Source organism: Prionailurus bengalensis, chromosome B1 (assembly GCF_016509475.1).
Source record: "Prionailurus bengalensis isolate Pbe53 chromosome B1, Fcat_Pben_1.1_paternal_pri, whole genome shotgun sequence".
NCBI classification, from domain to species: Eukaryota; Metazoa; Chordata; class Mammalia; order Carnivora; family Felidae; genus Prionailurus; species Prionailurus bengalensis.
The window spans coordinates 173,129,004-173,144,487 of NC_057344.1; the positions used below are offsets into that span (position 1 = coordinate 173,129,004).

The window sequence follows — 15,484 nt, forward strand, 5'->3', positions numbered from 1 at the left end:
TTTCTTTTTCCTTACTAATGAAATGCTGATTTTAACTGGGGAGCAATGTGCTCCGCTAAAAACATTTCCTAGTCTTCCTTAAACCAAGAAATTATGACACAATCCTGGATAAAAAATAAATAAAAACAGAAGTCACTGAATGGGATTTCTCAGAAAGCTCTTTGAAAAGGGTGAACTCAGCTGGACATGTAGGTAATGCGTTTCCCTTTCTGAAAATTCAGAAATGTTGTCTGAACCTCTGCCAGGCATTTTGAGAGTTTAAGGACAAGGGTCAAACTCCTACTGGTAAATTGAAAGTTAGTAGTCTATTAACACTGTAAAACCTCTAACCACACAACTCTAGGATACTTCTCTCTTGACTTTACATGTTGTTTAACCCACTACTACCATTTCTTTGGTTACATCCAGCCAAACTCAACCCCTAACTCCTAAATCCTTCTTCCTTACATCTTTGGTTAATACATTCTCCACACAGCAGTGAAAGTGGTCTTTTTTTTTTTTAAGGGGGGACAGGCAGATCCTGACTCCCAAGGATCCCACAAAACAGGCAGGTCACCTTAGGGGCAACCTTTACCCACTCAGAAATTCATCTCATCTCACGTTAGCAGTGAGGATTCAGGCATCACCCAAATCGTTATTTTTCTTACTCAGAAGTTTAAGGCATCAAAGTGGTCTTTTAAAAACAAAAATTTTGTTCTTTTTTTTCTTTAAATCCTCAAATGGCTCTTAGAGTCACTTAAAATACAAACTCGTTACTTTGGGCCTAGAAGTTTTATGTCATCTGGCTCCTGCCTACGTCATTCTCTGCCTCTTACCTACAGTACTCCAGCTACAATAACCTCCTTTTGCTTGCTTAAACATATCAAATTCATTCCTACTTTATGGGTTTTGTATTAACTATTTCCTCTGATCTGGAATTTTCTTCCCCTAGAAACAAGCTTTATCATTAAGATCTCAATTTAAGTCTAAAGTCTTAGGAAAGGCCTTTTCTAAACATCCAATCAAAAACAACCAGTTAGGGGCTCCTGGATGGCTCAGTCGATTAAGCATCTGACTCTTGATTTAGTCTAAGGTCATGATCTCACTGCGCTGACAGAATGGAGCCTGCTTGGGATTCAACGTCTCCCTCACTCTGCCCCCTCACACCTGTGCGCACGCACGCTCTCTCTCAAAATACACATTAAAAAAAACCCAACTAATTAATTTCATCTATACAACCTATTTCTCCGCACTTTTATCACTTGTCTGTCTTACCTTGCCCCACTCATCACTATATTCTCAGCACATATCAATACCTAGCATAAAGGAAGCCTTCAAATATTTGTTAAATAAATTAAAGACGTGTTGATACTGATGATACAAAGAGGAGCCATGATGCTTACTTTAGAGCTTCTCAAGAGTAGGGACTCTAGTAGGGAAAGACAGCTTCAAATGACTAAAAGACATTAAAAATTACAAATCTGGGATGCAAGTCAAATTCGAATTATATTCAAAGGTCTTTTAAAAGCTTCTAAATATGGGGGTGCCTGGGTGGCTCAGTCGGTTAAGCATCCAACTTTAGCTCAGGACATGATCCCACGGTCCACAGGTTCGAGCCCCACGTCATGCTGACAGCAGAAGAGCCTGAAGCCTGCTTTGGATTTTGTGTCTCCCTCTCTCTCTGCCCCTCCCCGCTCACGTTCAGTCTCTCTCCCAAAAATAAACATTAGGGGCACCTGGGTGGCTCAGCCAGCTCGGGTCATGATCTCATGGTTTGGGAGTTCAAGCCCCGTGTTGGGCTCTGTGCTGACAGCTCGGAGCCTGGAGCTACTTTCGGTTTTGTGTCTCCCCCTCTCTCTCTGCCCCTCCCCTGCTCACACCCTGTCTCTCTCAAAAATAAATAATAAAAGAATTTTAAAAAAATAAACATTTTAAGAAAAGCCTCGCTTAAAAAACAAAAAAACCACTTCTAAATACGTGTATATATGAACATACATTAAAAACCAATGGAAGGAAATAACCAAAATTAAGATGTTTCTCTGTATATCTAAAATATATCACAAACAAAACAAAAACATAAGAAAAGGATTATCCCCAGGGGTAGGATTACACATAATTTTTACTTTATTATAGTTCTATGTATTTTCCAAAATCCAATAAGCAAGTATGTGTTACTTTTGTATTCACAAAAATTGGCTATTTATTTAAAAGGGAAAAGTAATTAAATGGTTCTACATTCTTGACTGTATAATGATTATTAGTGCTTTCTATAGGCATATAAGAATTGATTCCTAATGTATGACTAAGTTAATTCCAATTTACCCTCCCAAGTTTCAGTTTAAGGGTTATTCCCTAGGAACTCTTTCCCTGAGGTTAGGTTACCTCACCCCCACAGTTCTCCTTATTTAAACTCAACAAACATACATACAATTGTCAATGTGTCACTGCCTTACTAGACCATAATTTAGTCCATAATAGCATAGACCATATCTTACTAACAAACATAGGTGGCATTCAATAAATATTTGTTGAATAAGTGGAGAAAACGTAAACTTAAGAGTTAACCCACACTGATACAGACGATGTCATATATAATATTGAATAGATGCTCCTTGAAATCTTTAACAGGGAAAACTACAGAATAAAACAAAAATAGATTGCCTTTCCACCATCTTATTTCCCAGTTTTTGGCTTTCACTATTACCCCAAATCACAACCTGACTACATTATCAACACTTAAACAGAAACCCAACTTCGTCTAGAGGCCACCTTTATCAATATACTATAAAGTCCCTAGTCTCAGAAGCAGAATAAGCAGTATTACTTTTACAGTGATTGGGGATGAGCTCCCTGGCACTTAAAAAAGTCCTTAAACTCATGTGGGAAAACAAGTGCTTCCTGCTTACCTGGCAGTGTGCTAAACAATGGAGAACTGAAAATGTAAGATAAGTCTCTTCCTTCAATGACTCACACTCACAGTTCCTAAGAGCCAGCAGATAGAGATAAAGCACCTAAGTAAACACCTAAGGATATAGCCAAAGTATGAGCAAGCCTATAGATACAATGTCTGACACATCTAACCACCTAATACCTCATTCAAACACCCAATGACTCTAAGATACACACCCAAAATTCTTACCCATGTACACCAGCAAAAGCTGGAAAATAACCAAATGTTCAACAGATGCATAAACTTCAGTATATTCTATATATTTAAAGAAAAAAGGAACTACTACAAAATGATTTAAGAAAAATGAAGCACAAAATGTATTATCACTGCTGAAAAGCAATAGTATCAGAAATCTACACTTGAGTATGCCAATTCCAAATAGGAGAGTCCACACAAAACAAAGAAACCTAAAAATACCCAGTCACTTGAGAGAAGGTTACATATACTAGTCCTGCATTTGTAATCACTAGAAAAATATGTAATTGCAAAAAGGCTGAAAATAATTAACCGAGTTAACAGGCCTGCCCTAAACCTATGCAAAGGTTTTGCACTTTGGACAGCAGCTCCAAAAAAATATTAGGTGCCTATCAAAGTTTTTTTTGGCTTAAAATATGTTTTTTTAATGTTTATTTTTGAAAGAGTAAGCATGAGCAGGGGAGGGGCAGAGAGAGAGGGAGACAGAGAATCCAAGCAGGCTCCATGCTGCCAGCACAAAGCCTAAGGTGGGGCTAGAACTCAAGACCCGTAAGATCATGGCCTGAGTTGAGTTGAACACTCAACTGACTGAGCCATCCAAGCACCGTGGCTTATTTTAAATGTTACTAAGCCCACACTACATTCCAGGCACTATACAAGGTGAAGAAATAAAGATGAGTAAGTATCTCAAGGAGCTCAATGATATCGAGTAGGAGCAGAAAAACATATGTACAGTTACCAATACAGTAACTGCTCTAACAAAATCCTAAGTGACACTGGAGAACAAAAGTAAACTGTTTTCATGAGAGATTTATCAGGAGAGGCATCTTAGGGTAAGTAAATTTCAAAAGGCAAAGGAGGAGGTAAGGGCTTATCCCAGGCAGACACAGCACTAAACAGTATGCAATTTAGTGTAGCTGAAGGTCTGAGAGAGTGAAGTACATGTAGGCATGCAACTGTGTTGAGACTTGACAGGATATAGGTCAGGAAAGATAGACTATAACAAAAGTACACAAGTTTTGACTTTGTACAATGGGCAGTAGAAAACCTAAAGGAAAATGACAAGATCACATTTTAAAAATTAAATTCTGTGGCGTGGCACTAGGAGGGTTGAACAGAGGTTGCAGAGAAGTAAGTGTAAATAAGCAAACAGTTTTACTATAAATAGCCCATCTGAGCTTTGCAAACCTGACCTAGAGTGTTTAAAAGGAATATAAAAGAGGAAACAAAGATTTAGAAGATAAATGGAGAATGGGAGAAGAAATCAACTTACCAAGAGTAGTGACACAGGGGCCCCTGAGTGACTCAGTTGGATAAGTGTCCAACTCATGATTTCAGCTCAGGTCATGACCTAATGGTCATGAGATCAAGCCCTGAATCGGGCTCTGTACTAGGCAGGAAGCCTGCTAAGATTCTTTTTCCCCCTCTGCTCCTCTGTCCCCTTCCCTTGCTCGAGTGCATATGTGATCTCTCAAAACAAAAACAAAAAATAAATGATAGTATTCAAGGAAAACCAGAAAAGCAGGATCAGAGTAACCAAAAGAGGCAAGTTCTGATACAGAAATGGAAGTGAAAGGTATACAAAATGGACCGCTGAGAAGTTAGTCTGATGTATCGGAAGATACTGGTAATGGCTGAAGTAGCTTCCATATGATATGGTCAGGATAAAAGCCTGAACGCAGAAGTTACTGGGGGTGGTGGGGTGGGGAGACACCTGTGTGCCTCAGTCAGTTAAGCATCTGACTTTAGATCAGGTCATTATCTCACGGTTCGTGGGTTCAAGCCCCATGTCAGACTCTGTGCTGACAGCTGGGGAGTCTGGAGCTTACTTCAGATTCTGTGTCTCCCTCTCTCTCTGTCTCTCTGCTCCTCCCCTGCTTGTGCTCTGTTTCTCTCTGTCTCTCAAAAATAAATAAACGCTAAAAAAAAAAAAAAACAAAAACAGGGAATATAACCTATATTTGTTCCTATAACCAAGCATAGAATATCTTTAAAATAATCAAAGTAGGAAAAGATTTCTTAAACAAAATACAAAAAGCATACCATATAGGAAAAGATAGAAAAATGTGACTTCTTGCTTTCTTTCAAGTAAATTCTACCCCCAATGTGGGGCTTGAACTCACCCAAGATCGAGTTGCACACTCAACTGAGGCAGAGGTACTGCCCAAAAAATGTGACTACTTAAAAATTAAACTTGTTAGATAATAAATATGACAAAGTTAAGCAAAATAAGACAGTCATAAAAGGACAAATAACATGTAATAGTCAAATTCATAGACAAAAAGTACAGTGATGAATTCCAGGACTGGGCAACAAAGAAGTAAAGAGTTTTTGGTGGGAATTTCACAGTTTTACAAGATGAAATGAGTTCTGGAAATGGATGGTAGTAATGGTTGTACAATGTTAATGAATGCCGTTAAAACTGTACACTTAAAAATATACAAGATGTTTAAGTTTTACATGTATAGCATACCACAATTTTAAAAGAGCACAAAAGTTAAAAAAAAGTCACATAATGTAAATACATATACATATAAATACATAAAGAATTTCTTCAAATCAATAAGAAAAATACAAACTATCCAAATTTTTTTAAATGGGTAAGGAATGAAAACACCAAATTCACAAAAGAACGCCTAATGGCCAATAAACACAAAAATATGCTTAATCTCTCTACTGGTGAAGGAAATTAAAATTAGAATAAGCTACAATTCCACATCCATCAGACTGACAAAAATCTGAGTCCTTTTTTTTATGCTTATTTTGTGTGTGTGTGTGTGTGTGTGTGTGTGTGTGTGTGTGTGTGTGAGAGAGAGAGAGAGAAGGGGGGGAGAAGGAGGGAGAGAGAGAGAACGAATCTTAAGTGGGCTCTTCACTATGAGAGCAGAGCCCCACATGGGGCTCAATCTCTCAAACCCCAAGATCATGACCTGAGACAAAATTAACAGTTGGAATCAAGAGTCAGACGCTTAAACAACTGAACCACCCAGGGGCCCTGACAAAAATCTAAGTCTTACAAATGTCAGGTCACCAGAACCTATACACCACTAGAGAAGTGTAATGATACAATCATCCATAGAACAATGAAGCAACACCCAGTGATGTAAAAGATGCAAAACACACGCAGATCCTGCAATTCTACTTCCTAGGAAAATTCTTATGTGCCCAAGAAAACATAATAATGTTTGCTTTTTTCTTTTTTTTTTTCTCTTTTTTTAAAGGGCTAAATGTTGAAAGTTCATGCTGCCCACTGAGAATGAATAAAGAAACAAACAAAACCTGATGTGGAATTCTACATAATTTAAAGAACTAAAGCAATATGCATTGCCATGGACAAATTCTAAAAAAAAAAAAAAAAAAAAGGCTAAGAAGAAAAGTATTAGTCAACTATGAAAAAAATTTTTTAAACTTTTAAAAACACTAAAAAGTATTTTTACACTCAAAAATACTATGGTTTCAATAGTAAAAACAAAAGTATGAATGGAAAGGATATAGACCATCTTCTGCACGTGATTACTTCTAAGAGAATGGAATAGGGAAAAGGTTACAAAGTGATCTTCATCTGTATGTTTTGTTTTATTTCTTGGGGGAGAGGGGAGAGTTAAGAGTTAATCTAGTATGAGAGAGTTAAGATCTGTTAAATCTATACCATGGACATAAAAGATGTTCACACCGACTGTCTTCTAAACTTCTAAGTGTAAAATATTCCATAATTTAAAAAAAATCTTTAATAATAATGAGCAGGAAGCAAGCAGAAGATATGATTGTACACTCTTTTTTACACCTTAATCAGTAAATGTCTGGGAGTCAGAGACCTGGTTTCAAACCCCTGTTCCACCGATAAATTGCTTGATACTGAGTAAATTATTTAGTTTCTTCAGAGCTCCAATTTTCTAATCTGGAAAACAAGAATAACATCAATCTCATAAGGCTGCCATACACATAAAATGGCAGACAACATGCATTCAACTATAGGTATTTATTATTTTAAATTTGTAATAAAAACAAAGAACTAAAGGAAGAAAAAGGGCAAGAATTTTGGATGAAATGAAGTTATCTCATCTCAGAATTACTAAGAGACCACCACGGATGTTAGATGGATGTGACTGCCACTTTCTAGCTTCCGAGACCCAATTTTAAATTAGGAATTAAAAAAAATTTTTTTTTAATGTTTATTTATTTTTGAGACAGAGAAAGAGCATGAACGGGGGAGGGGCAGAGAGAGAGGGAGACACAGAATCGGAAGCAGGCTCCAGGCTCTGAGCCATCAGCCCAGAGCCCGATGCGGGGCTCGAACACACGGACCGCGAGATCGTGACCCAAGCCGAAGTCGGACGCGCAACCAACTGAGCCACCCAGGCGCCCCTAAATTAGGAATTTAAAAAAAATAATAAATAAAAAATAAATTAGGAATTTTACAAAGAGATTGAAGATTACATAGACCATAGAATTAGAATCTGGTTTTCTTAGTTCAGTTCAAAGCAACCAAAGCCATATCAAGAAATCCCAAATAATCCACTGTATTATCTGAAAGGCTTCCAAATAATGTATTTCTTTTTCACTTAAAAAGATCACATTTTAACAAACTCTTCCCCAATTTTTAACTGTCTCCTAAAGAAAGATTAACACCTTGAGAACAAAACCCAGATATATTCTTCTGAATTCCCCTTGGCCACAGGTTGTTTGCAAACAGATGACAAAGAATCACTATCAGAAGTACTAAAGCTCCTTCATCTTAAATCTTTTCTTGAGGCAAATTCTCATAGAGCTATCACTACACCACTGAAGGATCCAAGAACAACAATAAGCAGAATATGAACATATCACTAACTTTGGTATCTTATAGGCTATTCATTTATATGTCCTAGGCATTGATCTAAGCACTGTTCAGATGCTCTTCATCTTCCTACATTCTTACAAATAAGAAAACTAAGATACAGAATCAGTGCTACAGGTTAAGTGTAGAAAAGTCAGGACTCAAATCAAATCAAATTCTGAAGCCCACGCTCTTAATCACTAAGCTAAATTTACTGTATCATGCTTAAGGAGTGAAATATCTCTGCCTCCTCCCAAATTTAAGTTCCAACACTGAAAGGGGAAAAAAAAGCAAGATATACTTAAATACAATAGCCAATATTAAATTGTCACTCTTACTTGAAGTTTTATTAGCATTTATAGTATTATTCATGAAAAAAAACAGTACCAGGACACCTGGGTGGCTCAGTTGGTTAAGCATCTGACTTTGGCTCAGGTCATGATCTCATGTTCATGAGCTGGAGCCCACTGGGCTCGCTGCTGTCAGCACAGAGCCTGTTTCGGATCCTCTGTTCCTCTCCTCTCTCTGTCCCTTCCTCACTCTCTCTCAAAAATAACATTAAAAAAAAAGCCCAGTAAAGTGACCATATATAAAGGGTGGAATGGACTGGTATGCAAAAAGCCTGGGTTAGTTAACCAGATCTGTGTCACTGAACAACAATCAATCTCTCTCTAGGCCTGTTTCCTGATCTTATAGATGAGGAATTTGGCCTAGATGTATGGTGTCTTTCAATTCTAATACTCCATGCATTTTAACATGTTTTCTAAGACACTATTATATGTAGTATATAGTATATATGAGTAGATATATATAGTACACTATTAATTTAAATTCAAATTAACATACAGTGTACTATTGGTGTCAGGAGTACAATCCAGTGATTCTTCACTTACCTACAACACCCAGTACTGATCCCAGCAAGTGCCCTCCTTAATGCCCATCCCCCACCCACCTTCCCTCCAGTAACCCTCAATTTCTTGTTCTCTGTATTTAAGAGTCTCATGGTTTGCCTCCCTGTTTTTATCTTCTTTTCCCTTCTCTTCTCCTATGTTCATCTGTTTTGTTTCTTAAATTCCACTTGAGTGAAATCATGTATTTGTCTTTCTGATATTTTGCTTAGCATAATACGCTGTAGTTCCATCCACATTGTTGCAAATGGCAAGACTTCATTCTTTTTCATCGCCAATAGTCTGCTGTACACGTTATGTATGTGTATGTATATGTATATATATACACACACACACCACTAATATATTTTTTGAACAAATATTTTAAAGGTTATCTTTTGAAAACCTTCAAAATTAAAACACATATAGTATACACTTGTGTCTATTCTTTACTCAAACATATTTAAAGTTAATCTGTGCTATTAGAAGTCAGGAAAGTGGGGCGCCTGGATGGCTCAGTCAGTTAAGTGTCTGACCTTTGGTTTCAGCTCAGATCATGACCTCCCAGTTTGTGGGTTTGAGCCCTGCATCGGGCTCCGCACTGACAGTGTAGAGTCTGCTTGGGATTCTCTCTCTGCCGCTCCCCTGTTCCCATGCTCTGTCTCCATCGCTCTCTCAAAAAACAAGTCAGAAAGTGACTAGAAAGGGGCAGTTGGGGGTTCCTATGGTGCTTATAATATTGTTTCAGATCTGATCTGGGTGCTGGTCACACCTTATTGTTAAATTTTACTTTGATATGAAAAAGGTGTTTTTTCCTAAAGATAACAGTGAAGATACTTAGGTGCTAATTCCACAACCATGCTTACAGTATATCAGGGCTGTGTATGCAATCTTTCAAAATATGTAAATGTGTCTCTTGCCTAATTTTCACCAATCATCTCTGCTCCCTAGTTCCAATTCAGGTGCCTACAGAAAAAAAAAATGTACTTATAAATTCCAGTATTCCTGTAATTCCTCTGGCACTGTCTTCTGAAATTTGAGGTCAATCTTAACCTTCCTTTGGACCCTAGCTCAAAAACCTCCCTCCAATATTGTACACCTGAAACTAAGATAACACTGTATGTTAACTAACTGGAATTAAAATGAAAACTTAAAAAAAAAAAAGAAAAAAAAAAACCCTCCCTCCAAACACACACCCTCAGAACTCCCATAACATTTACCCTTTGTATTTAACTAAGTTTTAATCTCTCTCCAACCAAGTCTCTTGGGGCTATGGTCAATATGCTCAATAACTGTTAATATCATTATTTACTGGAAAATAAGAACACATATTCTTTACAAAACGGTGACATGCTAGGGAATCCCCTATGCATTTAAATCTATGCCTGATCAGAGGCACCTGGGTGGCTTAGTCGGTTGAGTGCCCGACTTCAGCTCCGGTCATGATCTCATGGTTCGTGGGTTCGAGCCCCACGTCGGGCTCTGTGCTGACAGCATAGAGCCTGGAGCATGCTTTGGATTCTGTGTTTCCCTCTCTCTCTGCTCCTCCCCCACTCATGCTCTCTCTCTTAAAAATAAATAAACATTAAAAAAAAAATTTAAGCTATGCCTGGTCAAAATCTTTATAATAGTGAAATAAAACAAGAAATGCAACCCAAACAGTATTATTGAGCCAGACTCCTTTTTTTTTTTTTTTTACCCAATCAAAAGCTTTCCTCACTCAATCCACACAGAGAACCCCATAACGCACACTATTTAAGTTATACAGAGCTGTAACTTATGTAACTGTGAAAGCAAACCACTTTTGTACTCATTAAAAATATCGTTCAAATTCTGGTTACATTCATTTTCAGCAGGGAATTTCACCTTTCTCTTTAAATCAAAAAGGAAAAAGTTTACAAGAAAAAGATGATCATTAATTTACAAAGGGAAAAACTTAAAAGTCTTAAAACAACATTCAAAGCTAGTAATAGCCATGTTATAAAATTTTTTTGTACCTTTACTGTTCATTCATCCTTTCAATAAATTATACCACACATCTTACATAGTTAATAGTCTGAAACGTTCTTCTAAAGAGTTTTTTCTATAGCAGTGGTTCTCAACATTTGGCAAAGTCTGCAGACATTTTTAGTTTATAACTGGCAGGGAGGGTAGGGAGGAGGGTTGGCTATGCTACCGGCCACCAGTGATAGAAGCCAGGGATACTGCTTAACATCCTACAACTCAGAGAGCCACCCACAGCAAAGAATTCATTATCAGCCTAAAATGTCAACAGTGCCAAAAATGAGGAACTATGGTCTACAGTAACCAAGACTTTAACTTCTAAAGATTTGCCTACTAGCTCTATAGATAAAATATATTAAATTTAAAATGACACTAAATACAAAATCCATTTAAACACTTAAAAGAAAACTTACACAGTAACAGTTTTCATGAAACCAATTTTTAATGCCACAGATTTAAATATTCCCTATTGGAATCCTAAAAAGAATGTTAGCAAAGTGCAGCTACAATATGAAAAAACTACAGGTAATATATAACACAAAAACAAACAACAGTACGTGCATTGACCTAAGGGCATTTTACTTCACTGAGCTTCAAATTTAAAAGGATTTTGGGTATTGAAATGCAAGTAAATCTTTAATTACAGGTAACACTTATTTTAATGTTTAAACTATTAGATTGGTTTAAATCCTTTAACCAGTAACACAAACCAGTCTCAACTATTTTTAAATAATTAAAGTATGCCTATCCTTGGAAAGTCATGACAGTGTGATACAATATAAAAACTAGGAGATCTAGATCCAAACCCAAAACCTGTATGTTTACAGACAAATTATCTAACTTCTTTGAATCTCAATTTCCTCATCTAAGAAATAAGAAATCTAATTTAAAGAATTGTTCTTGAAAATTAGCAATAATGCATAAATAAATGGTACTGAGAGCCACTCTACAAATAGTGGTTATTGTTAACAGCAATAATAATTAATAACACAATCTGTGAATATAGATTATAGTTTTATTATATCCTCACAATCAACACTTATGTAATTCGACTCATAAAGTAACTATAAAAGGTACTTTAATCAATTTCCCATTCCTGGCAATTTGAAATACTACTTAAAATTCACACAGATTTAAAATTAATGTCTGACACATAAAAGGATGGATTTCCAAACAGTCTCCAGGAAAAAAAGGCCTAGATGCCTTTATTTATTAAGTAAATAACATATCTGCATGTCTCAAAATTCAAAAGGGATCCTCTGACGCCAGTTACCCCAGACACCCAAATCCTTTATACATAACTAATACATTTTAGCAATTTCTCCTCACTAATCCTTTCACCTGCAGAGACAAATACACATATTTCCCCCTTCTTCCAACACAAATAGTGGCCTCCTCCACACTATTCTGCACCTTGCTTTTCACATTTGATTTATCTTGGAGGCTATATTTTAATTAACACACTCCAAGAATGTCCACTTATAACTTCTTAAGGTCAGAATCAGCAGATATCAGCTATCTTTATAAAAGAATTTAAAAAAAAAAAAAGCCCTTAAATCAGTCAGTATTCTTAGTAAATACAAGCATATGAAACAAACTTTGTAAACTGGAGATTTACATAGATGACATGATGAAATACTTGATTACTTGACCAGGCGCTCAAAATACTGCATTTACACACTTAATAAGGAAACATGTGGATTGTACAAGTCCTTCAAAGAGCTCCAAATAAAAAACCAACATAATACACTTATAGAACTGGGCCTACTAAAATAGGATGAAATACAATATTGGTTAAAATAAAGCTATTTATTGGTTATAATCCAGATTAAATTATTTGACCCTTTCCTTAATGTTCTTTGCAACTTCTTTTCTGGAAGAAGTTTCCTTCCAAATTTATAAAGGCACTCTTCTTAAAATAATTTGTGTTTGCATTTCCTGTTCTCTTCGTCTGAAAAACTACAACGCTTACTTGAAGCCAGCCCTCATCATCCCTTACATATAAAGAGCAGTATTATTTTAACAATAGGCATTGCGAGAGCAATACAAGATTTTTTTAAGCTTTAATTGGAAGTACTAAAAATATGGTGAAAGCCTCCTCGTATAAAGCAAAGACACCATATGAATTACAAGCAGCAACTTACCATTTTTAAGTAATAAAAAAAGTATTAGAAGTCTTACATTAAGTTTCAGGCATGTACAACTTTATAGAAAAAATGTTTTAGGCTGTTGGCAACAGTATTAGATGAATCTTTCACTAGGAACATATATGTCAACTGTGCTGGAATATATTTTCTTGCAAATAAAAAGTTAGAATCATTGTTTCACTGTTTATCAGTACAGACATTTATGACCCTATTTCTGCACTGTACCACAAAAAATACAAAGTCATCCTTCCATTCAGAGTTTTGGCACTTGAACAAATACAGAGGTCAGAGTTCATACACATGCTCTGTAAAACAGATCATTATTTATATACTACAACCTTCAGTAAATCTGCTAGTATTTGTTATTTTTAAGTAATTTTAAAGAATTATATTCTCCAAGTCTAATTGGAAAGATAATAACTGTAGAATCAGTGATATAAAGCTCAAGTGTTATCATTTATGTTAATTACTCATCACATACTTAGAATGCTGAATTTCACAAATCTTTGGGATTATCAAAGTTCAACATAAGAAAAATACAAATAGCAATGATACATTCTATAATGGTATGTGACATCTTGAAAATAACTATTTCAGTATTACTTTTTCATCTCTGTTAAATCCAAGGAGGAAAAACTTGACATCCTTGTTGATTTGGGTATGAAAAATTGTACCGATAATTGCATAGTTTTGAGTCAAATAACTAGGATGTTGTGAATATGTTATATACATAAATATGGCCAACACTAAAGTATTTAAATTCCTCAGGACTCAAAACAGCTTGAGACCAAAAAAAAAAAATTTTTTTTAAATAATTTCAGGTTACATCGGGATAAACCTACTCAATAAGGAGATATAATAATGTACTAATATCTGGTGAAATCTCATATTTTAAATAGGGCTGTTTTTCAAAAGTAAGAAGTTAACTATGAGGGACATCATAATGAAGTTTCATGGCACAACCCAACAGTCACAGAGGCATTGTGTTAAGAGAGACTCTGATATGTAACTTGTAAACAGTATTTTGAAATAAGCTACTTATCCTCTCCATTATTTTTTCCTAACGAAAAATATTTAAATGCCTTTAATACACCAAACAACTTGCCTTCACCCAGTCAAAAAGATTTAGATGTCAACAGAAGCAGCCTAGGAATTGGGGGGGGGGGGGGGGAGCGTAAAAACGAGATCATCTAATTTGGAATTAATTTCCTACCTCAGGTGAAAATTCCCTTATCCCCCCATTCAAATAAAATAGTATTCCTTATGTCTCCTCTTCTCTCCCAACACCGAACTAAGAGGAGTAACTCTGATCGTCTCTTTTCATCAACACCTAAGATCCTTTACCGTTCCTTCCTTCCCTAAGGAAAGGACAGTGGAGGCCAAACAGGCTATAATATAGAATACCCTTAAAAGTGTGGGCCTTTGAGCAGCGCGGCTCTCCGGATCCAGTTACCACCTTTCCCCTTCCCCCAACCCACTTCCCGGGTTTTCTCAGGCTCGGCCTGCTCCCTCCACACCCTACAGCCACACTTCCAGCTGTTGCCACAGCCTCAGGGCTCTCTCTAGAGCTCACACCCCTCCAAGAAGTGCCCCCTTCTCCATCTGCCCCCCAAACCGTGTTCCTCTCCAGACCACCCGCCCGCGAGACGGTCCATCCCAGGGCCCGGGGAGGGGAGGGGAAGGCGACGGAAGCAGGGGGAGACTGCTGCTTCCCCACAGGCAGATTGGCGACCGCAAGGAGGGCCACCCAGGGGTTACCGGGGACATTGAAGTCGCTACTGGAAGAACCCTCCCACCCTGGGCTGAGGTGGGGGATGTCCGGGAGTTCATTTCTGACCTCCTCGCTCTTCAGCACCTCCTTGAACTCCCGCTTGATTCGCTGCACCGCGATGTTGGCCATGTCTCCGCCCGCAGCTGATTCGTACCCGCCTCCTCCGCCACCGCTACGACCACCGCCACCGCCGCCACCTCTTCCACCACCGCCTCCTCCCTCGGCGACTCACACCCGAGCACACGAACGCTGCCACCGCCACCCCGGCCGCCGCGCTCTCCTCAGTGTGGAATCACCTCCGCGCCCGGCCACCAAAATGGCGCCGGATCCGCGCATGCGCAAGACGCTGACCCGGCCGAGCGGCGCAGCCGCTCCCGTTGTAGCCCCATACGCCTCAAACGCTAGCCCGCGCCGCGCCGCGCCGCGCCGCGCCGCGCAGCGCGTCTCTGCCGGAGCTGCGGCCGCGTGGCTCCGCCCTGCCGGCGTCTGGGGCCAGGAGGGTGCGGCTTCCGCGCTGGCCAGCCTTGCCCGGGCCTCTTGGGTCCTCTCCTGTGCCTCCGCCCCTCTTCAGCCTCTGTGGTGTGGTCGTCGCTTCCAGCCGTGGCCTTTGACTGAAGGCTGAGCCCGACCTAACGGGTTCACGCGGCCCCACTCGGCTGTGAGCGCCGTCCTGACTCAGCCAGTCCCAGAACCCACGGGCTTAATGTGCCTGGTTGTGTCTAGTCTGTAAAAACA

At 38.3% G+C, this 15,484-nt stretch overlaps 1 protein-coding gene and 1 non-coding gene across 2 annotated transcripts in view; both read right to left on the reverse strand.

Annotated features, from left to right (window-relative positions):
• Positions 1–15,224, reverse strand: part of UBE2K (ubiquitin conjugating enzyme E2 K) — a 72,713-nt gene extending 57,489 nt beyond the window's left edge. The window contains exon 1 of the mRNA XM_043553190.1: positions 14,816–15,224. Within this exon, the coding sequence (XP_043409125.1) occupies positions 14,816–14,878 (63 nt within the window). The 5' untranslated portion in view covers positions 14,879–15,224. The remainder of the gene's footprint in view (positions 1–14,815) is intronic.
• Positions 511–664, reverse strand: LOC122479320. Its single transcript, XR_006296348.1, has one exon. It is a non-coding gene; the product is annotated as a U12 minor spliceosomal RNA (small nuclear RNA).
• Positions 15,225–15,484: the final 260 nt, after the last annotated feature.